The sequence below is a fragment of the Galeopterus variegatus genome, unplaced genomic scaffold, assembly GCF_000696425.1.
Source record: "Galeopterus variegatus unplaced genomic scaffold, G_variegatus-3.0.2 Scaffold2678, whole genome shotgun sequence".
Taxonomy (NCBI): Eukaryota; Metazoa; Chordata; class Mammalia; order Dermoptera; family Cynocephalidae; genus Galeopterus; species Galeopterus variegatus.
The window spans coordinates 150,734-164,603 of NW_007728789.1; the positions used below are offsets into that span (position 1 = coordinate 150,734).

Sequence of the window (13,870 nt, forward strand, 5' to 3'; positions counted from 1 at the left end):
TAGCAGGTTAGGCTCTGGTTAAATAGTTTCTACTGAGGGCAGGCCTTGTTAAAAAGAATAGAGTGTTCTGGTGTCAGAATTGTTCCTTTCCCCCTCCTCCTATTGGAAGCATGAGGGGATTTTTCTTTGATATTTATTATGAGAACCTGATTAAACTCCCAGAGGTAAAACTCACAAAAGTGTGGGGGGCCTCCCTATGGTTGGGTCCCCCTGGAGTTTTTAACTCTTAGGCTTGTTCACTCTGAGCTTCAAGCAATTCATCAATTGCAGTTTAGGTTTTCCTACTCTAGCCCTGGGTCTCAGGTCGTTTCTGCCTGTAAGTCTCAGCTCTGGTAAACTGACTCCTTGTGTTCACCTGTCTCTCTCCATTCTTGGGGGCAGCGGTTTCCCCTGTGTCCTCACCTTTCATGTGGGTGCAAGAAGAGTTGTTCTCTTCCAGTCTGTTCAGTTTTTTTTCTGTTTGTTGCATTTTTATTTGTTTTAAAAATATTTTTATTTATACATATTTATAGGTTACAGAGTTGACCATCAGTATTTGTGTATAGTATTTGATGATCAAATCAATATTATTAGCATGTTCATCATTACAAACTGTAATCACTTTTTGTGTCCCTTACCCAATTACTCCTCATCCCTCCTCCCCCTTTCCCACCTCTAGTAACTATAGGTCTGTTCTCTCCTTCTGAAAGTTCAATGTTTTATTATGATCTTTCTTTGTTTTTTAGCTACCACTTATGAGTGAGCACAAGCAGTGTTTCTCTTTCTATGCCTGGCTTATTTCACTTAACATAATTTTCTCCAAGTTAATTCATGTTGCTGTGAATGGCAGAAGTTTATTCTTTTTTATGGCTGAGTAGTATTCCATTGTGTATGTATACCACATTTTCCTTTTCCAGTCATCTGTTGATGGACATTTAGGTTGGTTCCATATCTTGACTGTTGCAAATAGAGCTGCAGTGAACATGGGAATGCAGGTTTCCCTTCAACATGGTGATTTCCATTCCTTTGGGTATATACCTAGAAATGGGATTACTGGATCATATACAATTCTATCTGTAGTTGTTTGAGAAACCTCCATACTTTTTTCCATAATGACTGTACTAATTTGTAGTCCCATCAACAGTTTAGAAGAGTTCCCTTTTCTCCACATCCTCACCAGCATTCGTTATTCTCAGTCTTTTTGATAATAGTTAATCTAGCTGGAGTGAGATGATATCTCAGTGAGGTTTTAGTTTGCATTTCTCTGATGATTAGTGGTGCTGAGCATTTTTTTTCATGTACCTGTTGGCCATTTGTATGTCTTCCTTTGAAAAATGTCTATTCAGCTCCTTTGCCCATTTTTTAATTGGATTATTTGGTTTTTCATATATATATATATATATATATATTTTTTTTTTGTTTGTTTGTTTGTGGCTGGCTGGTACAGGGATCTGAACCCAAGACCTTGGTGTTAAAAGGCAGTGGTCTAACTAACTGAGCCAACCAGCCAGCCTGGATTATTTGGTTTTTTACTGTGAAGACTCTCAACAAATTAGGTATAGAAGAAAAATTTCTCAACACAATGAAAGCTGTATATGACAAACTCACCGCCAATATCATGAATAGAGAAAAACTGAAAGTTTTTCCCTTAAAAACAGGAATAAGACAAGGATACCCACTCCTATTCAACATAGTATTGGAAGTGTTAGCCAGAGCAATCAGACAAGAGAAAGAAATAAAAGGCATCCAAATTGGAAAAGATGAAGTCACATTGTCACTGTTGGCAGATGACATGATGCTATCTGTAGAAAAACCCATAACCTCTACCAAAAAACTCCTAGAGCTGATAAATGAATTCAGTTAAGTTGCAGCATACAAAATCGGTATACAAAAATCAGTAGCATTCTTATACACCAATAATGAACAAACAGAAAAAGAAATCAAGAAGTCAAGCTCATTTATAATAGCAAGTAAAAGAATAAAATACCTAGGAATAAATTTAAGCAAAGTGGCAAAAGATCTCTACAGTGAGAACTACAAAATTCTAATGAAAGAAATTAAACAATCCATGTTCATGGATTGGAAGAATTAATGTTGTGAAAATGTCCATACTACCGAAGTGATCTGTAGATTCAATGCAGTCCCCATCAAAATACCAATGATATTCTTCACAGAAATAGAAAAGCAACCCTAAAATTCACATGGAACAACAAAGACCCTAATAGCTAAAGCAATCCTGAACAAAAAAAAAAAAAAAAATTAACATTATATTATCTGACTTTAAATTATACTACAAAGTTATAGTGACCAAAACAGCATGGTACTGGTATAAAAACAGACACATGAAGCAATGGAACAGAATAGAGAACCCAGAAATCAACCCAGGTACTTATAGCCAACTGATCTTTGACAAAGGCAACAAGAACATACATTGGGGAAAAAATAGCCTCTTCAGTAAATGGTGCTGGGAAAACTGAATATCCACGTGCAGAGGAATGATATTAGACCCATAACCTCTTACCATATACCAAAATCAACTCAAAATAGATTAAAGACTTAAGTATAAGACCTGAAAGTTTAAAAACTCCTTGAAGGGGAAATGCTTCAGGATGTAGGACTAGGCAAAAGACTTTACGAATAAGACCCCAAAAGCATAAGCAACAAAAGAAAAAATAAACAAATTTTTATATATAAAAGCATCAAACTAAATAGCTTCTGCACAGCAAAGGAAACAATTAATAGAATGTAAAGACAACCTACTGAATGGGAGAAAATATTTGCAAACCATATATCCAACGAGGGATTAATATCCAGAATATACAAGGAAGTCTGGTCAATTTTTTACTTGTTAGGACATAGTGTTGACTTCCAAGGAATCTCTTTATCTTTTGCTTAGTGATTGTGCTACTAGAAATAGGTCTGTCTGCCTGTCCCCTTTCCAAAAACAAACCACTCAAAAGTCAAATTGTGAAAATGGAAGTCACCTTTTACTCAGGAACACTGGTGACCTGAGGAGAGATGTTAGGCTAACTCATGTTTCTGGTAAACCTGAAGGAGAATGGCCAGACTAAAGCCGTCTCAAAGACTCAGATTTACTGAGGGGTTTTTTAAAGAGGGGGTTTGGGGAATGGAGCGTGAAATCAGCATAGCTTCATCAGTTGTCCAGGGTGTGGATTGTACATGCAAGTCTGCAACTTCAGGCTGACTGGAAAATAACTTTACATTCATTTAAATAATGTCATCTTGCCCCATAACCAAGGTTTAAAATATCAAATAACCATGGGAAAAGAGGGAACTCAGAGAAATGCATGCCAAGAAAAAAACTGTGTCCTTTTAAAATCTTTTAGAGTCTGTACAGTTTTAGCTCCCACCATGGCTTCAGTCCTTCTCACTCCAACATTTGAATCTATGGCTTTAAGGTTTGGAATGTTATTCTTCTGAGAGCCAATAAATATTCAATTCTAGTTTTTGTTTGAGTTGTTTTCTCTGCCCTTAAATCTTTTTTTTAAAAAAATAGGATTATTGTTTGGTGAAAAGTTTGAAGCTAAATTCATTTTTTATTTAAAACTGCTAATCAGTTCCTCTAATAATACCTTTTACTTAATTCATACTCCTTTTTACCATTTCGTTTCATGTTTTAATTTTTTTTTTTCTTTTTTGTCTTTGTCTTTCTTTTTTTGGTGTGGTTCATATTTTAATGATGCTGATGAGTCAAAGGTTTCTGATAACTACATCCAAGTTGATGATTTTTCTGTGGAGTAAGCAAGAAAAGCACTTTAAAGAAAAGCTTTTTAAACACGAAGGAGCCAGGACTTGATGGTTTTGAAAATTTTTAGGGGCCAGCCCGTGGTTTACTTGGGAGAGTGTGGTGCTGATAACAACAAGGCCAAGGGTTCGGATCCCTATACTGGGATGGCCGGTTAGCTCACTTGGGAGATCGTGGTGCTGACAACACCAAGTCAAGGGTTAAGATCCCCTTACTGGTCATCTTTAAAAAAAAAAAAAAAGAAAGAAAGAAAATTTTTAGTGTCCACTAAGAGCACTAGACCTAAATTAAGAATTGGCTTCCAAGCAAATATCAAATCTAGGGCACTACCAGGAAAACAGTATAGTTTAAAGGTGAAGTCTAGGGTATACCTGTAAAGTACTTTGTTAGTCTCTGAATGATCAAAGGTGGTACCTCCAAGTACTATTCAGTCAGACAAAAAGTCCTGTAAAGATTTTAAGGGTGTGACTCACAGATACACTCAGTCAAACAGTGGGGCTTCTAAGAAGCTTAAGAGTGTTGCCCCTTAGCAGAAATTCAAGGCAGAGAAGGGCATATCCCAAAAAGCACTGTGGGTGTGGCTTTTGTCTATGAAAGTGAACTATGAGAAGATTCATATATGACCCATGAAGGTTTAAAAATAATTATCTTGATAGAAACACTTTCAGCTTAGACTGAAAGAGTACAAAATGAAAAGAGGCCATTGGATCCACAAAACCCGGTACCCATTAGCAGTCAGTCCCCATCCCTTCCCCCAGTCCCTAGCAACTACTAGTCTATTTTCTCTTTCTTTGGATTTGCCTATCCTGGACATTTCCTATAAATGGACATGTGTCTGGCTTTTTTCATTTAGCATAACATTTTCAAGTTTCATCCATGTTGTAGCATGTATCAGTACTTCATTCCTTTTTATGGCTGAATGATAATCTGTTATATGGATATACCACATTTTGTTTATCCATTCATCAGTTGATAAACATTTGGGTTGTGTTTTGATTATTATGAATAATTTTACTATGAACATTTGCATGCATGTTTTTGTGTGGACTTGTTTTCTAGTCCACACAAAATTTCTGGGTAGAAATTTCTATGAGTGAAATTGCTGGGTCACATGGTAACTCTATGTTTAACTTTTTGAGGAACTGCCAGACTGTTTTCTAAAGTGGCTGCAGCATTTTACATTCCCACCAGCAGTATATGAAGGTTTCAGTTTCTCTGCATCCTTGCCAAAACTTGTTATTGTTTGTTATTTTGATTATAGCCATGTTAGTGGGTGTGAAATGGTATCTCATTGTGCTTTGGATTTGCATTTCCCTAATGACAAATGATGTTGAGCATCTTTTCATGTGTTTATAGGTTGTTCAAATTTTGATTATAGGAATAAAATAACTCTTTATATTAATATCTTAATTTATAAATACTTCCTCTAGATTTTATTATTACTTCACCTGAACCATACCCAAGTTTATCTTTCCTGTGTAATGGAAAGATCTTATTATTCATTTTGAGAATCCTGCCTAATCTTTTTAAAAATTTTATTATTTTTGTTTATTTTTGTTTTGGTGGCTGGCCAGTAAGAGAATTCTGCTTAGTCTTAATCTCAAGTAGTTTTTTCCCCTTTGCTCATTTTTTTTCTTTTTTTTTGTGATGGTGTGTTTGTTTTAAGTGACCAGTCAGTATAAAGCCTTTGCGGTTTTTTGTCCATCCATCTAATATTTATTGAGTGACTCAGATATGCCAGGCACTTTGCTAAGTGCTGAGGGTATATAATAGTGATTAAATCTTGGAATCTACTGGGGAATTTGTAATGAGCGGGTGTACCGTTCATTACAGTCTTTATCAGTGATACAGAGAATGGAGCATGATGGACTGGCTAGGGAAAACTATCAGTGTGGCATTCTGAAAGCCTGAAAAGAACCACTGAGATAAGGCAGAAGAAGGTGAGTGTCAGTAGGACACAGTGAGCAGTGGGGAGAGGCTCACAGATGAGGCTTGCAAGGGAGCTGTTTACCTCAGAAGAGCTCCACCTAAAAATCATTTCTTTTCTTATACACTTGGAATAAAATTCAAACTCCTTACCGTGGCCTACAAAATTTGACTCCTTCCTACCTTTTGCACCTCGTTTCCTCTCCCTGACTATACTTCAGTCACCCTAGCCATTTTGCTATTCTTCAAACATACCCAGCTCTTTCCTGTGTCACTGCTTTTACACTCCTATTTCCTCTGTTTGGAATATTCTTCTTCCTCTTCTTTGCATAGTTTACTGCTGCTTATCTTTAATTTTTCTGTTCAAATATCTGTGTTCCAGAGAGACCTTACCTATCCCCTTTTCAAAAATAACACCCCTCATTTCCAGTTACTGTCTATTACTTTACTCTGTTAGTTTCTTTCACAATGGTTTTTACCATAAGTTATTTTGTTTATCTAGGTGCTTGTGTATTCTCACTCTTACCTACTAGAATAGAAGCTCTGTGAAGACAAATACTTGTAGGTCTAGTTGACTCCTATAACTCTTGTGCCTAGGAAAGTCCAAGGCACTGTTGAATGCTTGAATTAATTAATTTATTTTTGCAAACTCTTGTAGGACATGGTAAGATATTATGTTTTATTTTAAGTGTAAATAAGAGCTCTAAAAAGTTTTAGACTACTATTATAGCTGTTTGTTGATTTTAGTGGCTTCAGCTTTGCAGGCTCCTTTTATAATCACTTAAATTTTTCTGTAGACCTGTCAGGTATGTTTATATAGTCATCCTTAATTTACATAGAATGTGAAGTCATTTAGAGTGTAATGACATCTTCCAAAGGACTGTAAACCACTGATTTTCTGGGATCTGTAAATCAATGTGTTTTTTTTGTTTGTTTTTGGCCACTGACTGGTATGGGGATCCAAACCCTTTACCTTGGTGTTATAAGGCTGTGCTCTAACCAACTGAGCTGTCCACCCAACCTGTTTGTTTTTAAGATCAAATTTTCAAAAATATCAGCCATTTTTTCTTCAGATATGTTTTGTGCCCCATTCTAGTTCTCTTCTCCTTTTAAGACTCCAATTACATGTGTATTATACTGTTTGATACTGTCTCACAGATCCCAGTGTTGATTTTCCTTCAATCTTTTTTTCTTCTTATTGCTTTAGATTGGATGATTCATATTTTTTTTTTTAAAAGATGACCGGTAAGGGGATCTCAACCCTTGGCTTGGTGTTGTCAGCACCATGCTCAGGCAGCGAGCCAACCGGCCATCCCTATATGGGATCCGAACCCGGGGCCTTGGTGTTATCAGCACCACACTCTCCCGAGTGAGCCACGGGCCGGCCCGGATGATTCATATTGATGTCTTCAAGTTCACTGACTCATACCATCTCCATTTTGCTTTTAAGCCCATTCATTTCTTGTTTTTTCAGTCTTTGTATCTTTCAGTTCTAGGATTTTCATTAGAATTGCTTCTATTTTTTATATTTTCATTTCTCTTCTGAGATTCCCTACACCTATCTGTTTATCATATATATTAAAAGTAAAATCTTTAAGCATACTCTTCTTAAAATTTTAAAGCATATTAATAATAGCTGCTTTAGTTAATCTGTTAAGTCCAAGGTGTAGGCCATCCCAAGGTCAGTTTCCGTTGACTGCTTTTTGACTAGTATACTGGGACATTGTGGGTAATATGTTTTTTTTTTTTTAAAAGATGACCGGTAAGGGGATCTTAACCCTTGACTTGGTGTTGTCAGCACCACACTCTCCCGAGTGAGCCACGGGCCGGCCCGGTAATATGTTATAGAGACTTGAATTCTGTTATCTCCCTCCGAGACATGTTTACTTTTTTCTTTTTTTAATAGTTAGATCATTTACTGGTTTATCACCTTGAACTTGTTTAGGTTTGTTTTTATGCTTTGTTAGAACACAGCTATGGAGAACTTAAAGTATTTCCCAATCCCATCTAACTTGGTGGGACTCAACTCCCAACTTCTGTTTCTCTTCCTGATCTTGTCAGGGCTTATTTTAGGCTTAGTTAGACTAAGTCTAGAGTAGGCCTTACTCCCAGATCCTTACTCCTAGGGCTCTGCCTTTTGAGTGTCTCACCTGGATGCCCAGGGTGCTAACAAATTATAACATGGTCTCACACCTCTGACTGGGCCAGAACTCCTAGGAGTTCCATTGCTCCTTACTACTGTTTGATTTCTGATGATCTCTGTTCCATTCCTTTAGCAGTCGTTCTCTAGCAATCTTAGTCTTGCCCTGTACATGTGCAGTCCAGACTTCAACCAAGGACTCTCGGGGGATTTCCACACTGGGGCCCCCACTTTGTACAATTCTGTCTTCTGGGGCCTTACGCTTCGGATTTCAACACCTTAAACTCTAATCTCTGCTTCCTTGATTTAGTGAACTTCTGCACTCTGCTTGAAATCAGCCTTTTTCCTCTGCTTGGAGTACTTTTCTCTCAACCATACCCCCTCTGCTTGAACTTCAGCTCATGTACCATAATTAGGAAATGTCCCTAGGCAAAGAGCTGGGGCAATCATGGGGCTATTCATTTTTTGTCACCTTAAAAAAAAAGTGAAAATAGTCTAGCTTTATATATTAGGTTTTTTTAAAAAGTGAAAACCTTTTTTCTGACTTCTGTACTATGTTTAACAATCAAAACAATTATTTTTTTACTTTCATGTTTATAAGGTCAGCCTAACTGATGGAAAACAAACTTATCTTTACTCTGCTTCATATATCACCACTGGCAGCCCGATAATCTTCAATTCAGGGTCTGGCTATACAATGATTTTTGCCAGCTATCACTGATAATGATGTATGAATTGAGTATGAAACAGATTTCCTTCCTTTTCTATCATGACTTCCACCTACAATTAGGTTGACTGTAGATTGATTATAGAAAAATTACTTAGTTTGAAAAACTTGTTCTTTCCTTGGTAAAATGCTCTTGAGTGTTAACTTAGAAATAAGTTGTAGTACTTCAATGATGCTACCACGATCAATTAGTTAACATTTCTGACCCCCCCAGCGTAAGAAACTCTTTGATTAAAGAACTTCTAGGGCTGGCCCGTGGTTCACTTGGGAGAGTGTGGTGCTGATAACTCCAAGGTCACGGGCTCAGATCCCCGTATAGGGATGGCTGGTTTGCTCACTTGTGAGAGCATGGTGGTGACAACACCGAATCAAGGGTTAAGATCCCCTTACTGGTCTTCTTTTAAAAAAATAAATAGATAAAAATAAAGAGCTTCTGAGAGTCCTTATATGGGAAATAAACTTTGGTATAAATTCAGTATACAAAACTAATAGAATGTCAGTTGCATGTTACTCATCTTCAATAATAAGAAGTACACTTATTATTTCTTGTTTTACACTTTTAAGGATTTTATCTTCCCCATTGTTTATCTATGTTAGCATTATTCAAGTGTGACCTATCATACTAATGTCTAGTGCCTTTCTAATTTTATGACTGAGAGTTGTTGATTCCCATTTTCTGCCTCCTGTAGAAAGATATATAGAATAACTGTATGCTTGAAAGGGGGGGAAAAAAAACCCCCAAAAACTTACTTTTTTTACACCTTCTTTTCCATACCCAAACACATGAAGCTAGACTTTCTTATACACATCTCAACTCTCTCTCTTATAGATACTACTATTTCTTCAAACATATCATCATTATTATTTTTAAATACAGCTGGCTGGTAAGGGGATCTTAACCCTTGGTGTTATCAGCACCATGCTCTAAATAAGTAAGCTAATTGGCAAGCCCCAAACTTACAATTTAAAGAAGCCTCACACCTATAACATTCACAATATACCTTATTTGCTAATGTTGTGTGTGTGTGTGTTCTTTTATGTAGCACTACATAGTTCTGTTCTGGTATTCTGTTTTTCATGAACTCTGTGTTTAAACTCCTCCAGAATTACTGCCTCCTTCATAGCAAAGTTTTGTGGTAGATATATTCTGGAAAGTTTAACCCACGTTGCTTGTTATATCAACTTAATAACATGTTCTCCAGATACATTACACCTATGTTCATCCTCACGAGGTGGGATTTATAAACTATGTGTATATGGTTTTAGACATACTTTGTCCTAATGTCAAATTACATATGTAAAGGAAAGTAGAATAATTTGGTGAAATTATTAAATGGGCACACATGATTTTTAGGTACCTATGGGCATGCAAACTATTCCTTCAGAGGATCTACTTTAGCAGCTACTTGAGAGTCATTAGTTTCTATTACTAACTGTAGTTAAATAATATGCATTTCTTTGAGAACACTCTTTAGTTTGTCTGGAGTCCCCTTTTAGTTCAAATAAGCAAGAAGATTTTTATTGTATTTTCATTGGTGGATGTAAGAACATCATTTTAACAATGATTGTTGTTTATTATGGTAAAAATTATCTAAGATGTAGAACTTCCTCTTTCACCTTGTCAATTACTCTCGTCATTTGTGATCAAATGGTGATGATAGCAAACTTTTCAATTTTGAGATTGTTTCTTCAGACTGGTACTGTTTATGCTGAACTATCTGCTCCATTCCCCTCCCAACTGCATTTTTAACAAACTAGAGCTGTATTGTCTTCATTATCAGAGAGAATAAATGCTTACCTCTTGCTTCTATTTCCTCTGTGTCTTTTAACATACTGTTGAAAATAATTTTGTATGTGTACAGAAAGGATTAGGGATATGTTAATGGGTCTGAGCTAAGACAATTGTGATAAATTTTTAGGAATGATCACAGCATTGTGAGTTCTGGGGTGAATAAGTGAAGAGAACATCATCAAAGTGTCCAGTCCTATAGCCATTACTTTTTGCTGACAGTAATTTTTCTGACTGCTGTATTGCAGCTGTCGAAAATGGACAGATAGATGTGTTAAGGCTGTTACTTCGACATGGAGCAGATGTTAATGGATCCCATTCTATGTGTGGTTGGAACTCCTTGCACCAGGCTTCTTTTCAGGTAAACTCGGAATTTATTATTTCATTTTCATGTAAATTGTGTGTTTTACCCTTTTAAAATGACAGTTCTATACAGTTTTTGCTTCCTACTTGCCTGTGATTTATGATGGTTAGCACAGTACAGAAAAGGCAGTCTAAATGCTAATGATCATTCTGAATAAGCCAACTGCTGTAGTAGCTGTGGCAGCCTTGGTATAGGGATTTATCTAAGTTTTTCAAATGCTGATAGCATAATTAAGAAACCATCAGAATATTTGGGATATAAATTGATGAACAGCAATGGCTTATTTTTTATAACAGTGTGTTTAGAAACTGTGATAGCTCCGTAGTGCTTGGGTTACTTAGCAAGCTAATTTTGCACGATTTTTTTTAGGGTTATAATTCCTAGAGATCAGTGTTTTATGTTTTGTTTAATGGGCTAGCTAGAGGTATAGGATATTCTGATTGTTTGACCAGTTCCTTCCTAATCAATACAATAATACACTTTTTTGTTTCCTTCAAGTTTTCCTTTGGTGAGAGGATTAAAAAAAACACAATAAGAAAAAAGATGCCTTCTATTTTCTCTGTTTTCTCTTATTTAAAATATGAATCTGTGCTTTAGGAAAATGCTGAGATTGTAAAATTGCTTCTTAAAAAAGGAGCAAACAAGGAATGCCGGGATGACTTTGGAATCACACCTTTATTTGTGGCTGCTCAGTATGGCAAGCTAGAAAGCTTGAGCATACTTATTTCATCAGGTAGGATTAATCCATTAGCCTTTGTACTTTTAAGATCATATCTTTTAACTTTGTATCTTCCCAGGAAGAATAATTCTTGACTCAAAAATGAATCAGGTTGTGAAATTTATGGTTTTATGTAAGTGGTAAGAGAAAATATGAATTGATTTATAAGCCTGGTTATTAAGTGTCCATTACTAACAATACAGTGCACAGCTACTAATTTATCTGAGTATAAGCATAATGATATATCACCAGAACAGGTTTATTGGCAAGTTGAATTATGTGGCTCTTCTTTCCTGTAGGGACCTAAACAGTTCCAACTTTGTAGGGTACTAGACTAGCTTAGGCTTAATTTATTAGATGGTTATTTTATTCTCTGCTTTTTTCTTTTGTAAGGAAAAGAAAAAGATGATAGATATTTTATATCTTAGGCCTTCAAAATATATGTGTGATTATAACTGTGTGATTATCTAAATGGGCTTATTTCAAAGTATGTTTACACTTTATTATGTTAATAGCAACATAAACCTGCTAAGGATTTCTCTGTAACAACAATTACACATTCAGCATTGCCAGAGAAGACAGTGTTGAGGTGGCACTCTTGAAATGTTTATTATGTAGGGGCTTTTAAATTCCTCCCAAACACTGCATATACTCTCACAGTGCTAATCTGATGAAAGCATGGATAGTCAAGAGAAGAAAAATACCACCAGATTTGCTGCCAGGCAATTTTGATTTTTTTTTTATAGTTTGGCTTTTTATAAAGTATCTCTAAATAGACAAAACAAAGTTCATTTAAACAGCAGGGCACATATTTTATTATTTCTGCTTTCTTCTTACAAACCTATAAATACCTTAAATCAAGGAGGAATTAAAAGAAACATTCATTAAGTGCCAATTTATGGTATCTATTATAAATAATGAGTCTGTAAATCTGAGTTGAGAGGAATCTCCAAAATCACTTATTCAGGCATGTATTTTTTAAAATTAAGAATTCCAGGCCCTGAGTATTTAAATGCCTTGCCAAATATGTAGAAACTATTTCCTGGCAGAATGAGGGCTTGAACCCAGGCCTTTGGACTTCTGATCTTCCTCCTTCTACTACATCATACCTTCCAAAGGACTATTCTAACTCAATTTATGACTTCCAGTCCCATAAGTTTCAATTATTAGTGCTTAACTAATATTTAAAGTTAAATTGCACTGTCTCCTATCACCTGGAGCCCTAGGCACCTGTTTTGTTTAGCTTTGTTCTTTTTTTTTTTTTCTTCTCTCTTCTATGAATTGTTATGAATAGCAAGTTGAAAATGTATGTAGGCATGTTTATAATGTAACTATATGTGTTTCCAACTCTTTAAAATGACTTTTGTTTCACTGAATTGTCTGTTATTTTTCCAGCGTTTCCACCTGTAGTCTTTCAGGGACTGGTTCCTTATGCTTTCTGATACTTTGAGTTGAAAATGTATGTAGGCATGTTTATAATGTAACTATATGTGTTTCCAACTCTTTAAAATGACTTTTCTTTCACTGAATTGTCTGTTATCTTTCCAGCGTTTCCACCTGTAGTCTTTCAGGGACTGGTTCCTTATGCTTTCTGATACTTTGAAATTGTCACTCAAAATCAAACTGATGGAAAAAAAGAGTTAAGGTTTCTTTCTTATTCTTTTCTCAGTAATGGTGTTTACTTCTTTCTCAAGCTGACAGCAAGTGAAGCATCCACTTCATATAAGTCAAGAAGATTCTAGTTGTCTAATATGTTGAACTTGGAATTTCTTTTTTTTTTTGTCTTTTTTCCGTGTCCGGCAACGGATCGCAACCCTCAGTGTTGCCCCCGCACCGGACCGGGGACCGGCAACGGGATCGCAAGCCTCGGTGCCGCTCCCGCGCCTCGCTCAACCAGTGAGCGGGAACCGGTCTATACGTGGGATCCGAACCCTCGGACGGGAGCGCCGCCGCGCTTCCCAAGCGGCGCACTATCCAGTGCACCACTGGGCCGGCCCATTGAACTTGGAATTTCTGAAGGTTCCATAGACTCTTTAATTTATCATATGTGTTTTTATAGTTTTTTACCCATCTCAGGGCTTTTGGTTTATTTAAAGTGCATTTATGGATCATCCTTTGAAATAAAAGATAGACTTTTTCCCTTTGATGATGATTTTTCCACTCAGATATATTCCAGAAATTTAAAAATTCTCATAGTCATGTAATAACACCATACTTAGCATATTTAATACATTATTTGTCAACAAGAAAAGTTTGGGGAAATATGCTATTTTCAAAACCTTCACAAAAATTTAGGACAACTTTTTCAGATCTTTATATATTGGTATCTAAATTACTTTATTAGATTTATGATTTAAAAAGTCAACTCAGAAACCCATTTATTTTATTTTATTTTATTTATTTTTATTTTTTATTTTTTTATTATTTTTATTTTGTCAATATACAATGTAGTTGATTATTA

The 13,870-nt window shown here is 35.9% G+C and overlaps 1 protein-coding gene across 3 annotated transcripts in view; it reads left to right on the top strand.

Moving 5' to 3' along the window:
• The window catches only part of ASB3 (ankyrin repeat and SOCS box containing 3), a 160,138-nt gene that overhangs the window by 59,102 nt on the left and 87,166 nt on the right, over positions 1 to 13,870 (top strand). For 2 of the 3 annotated variants that reach the window (XM_008582605.1, XM_008582603.1), the window contains exons 4-5: positions 10,576 to 10,688; positions 11,289 to 11,424. In XM_008582605.1, the coding sequence (XP_008580827.1) occupies positions 10,576 to 10,688; positions 11,289 to 11,424 (249 nt within the window). The remainder of the gene's footprint in view (positions 1 to 10,575; positions 10,689 to 11,288; positions 11,425 to 13,870) is intronic. The other variant, XM_008582604.1, reaches the window with a different exon arrangement.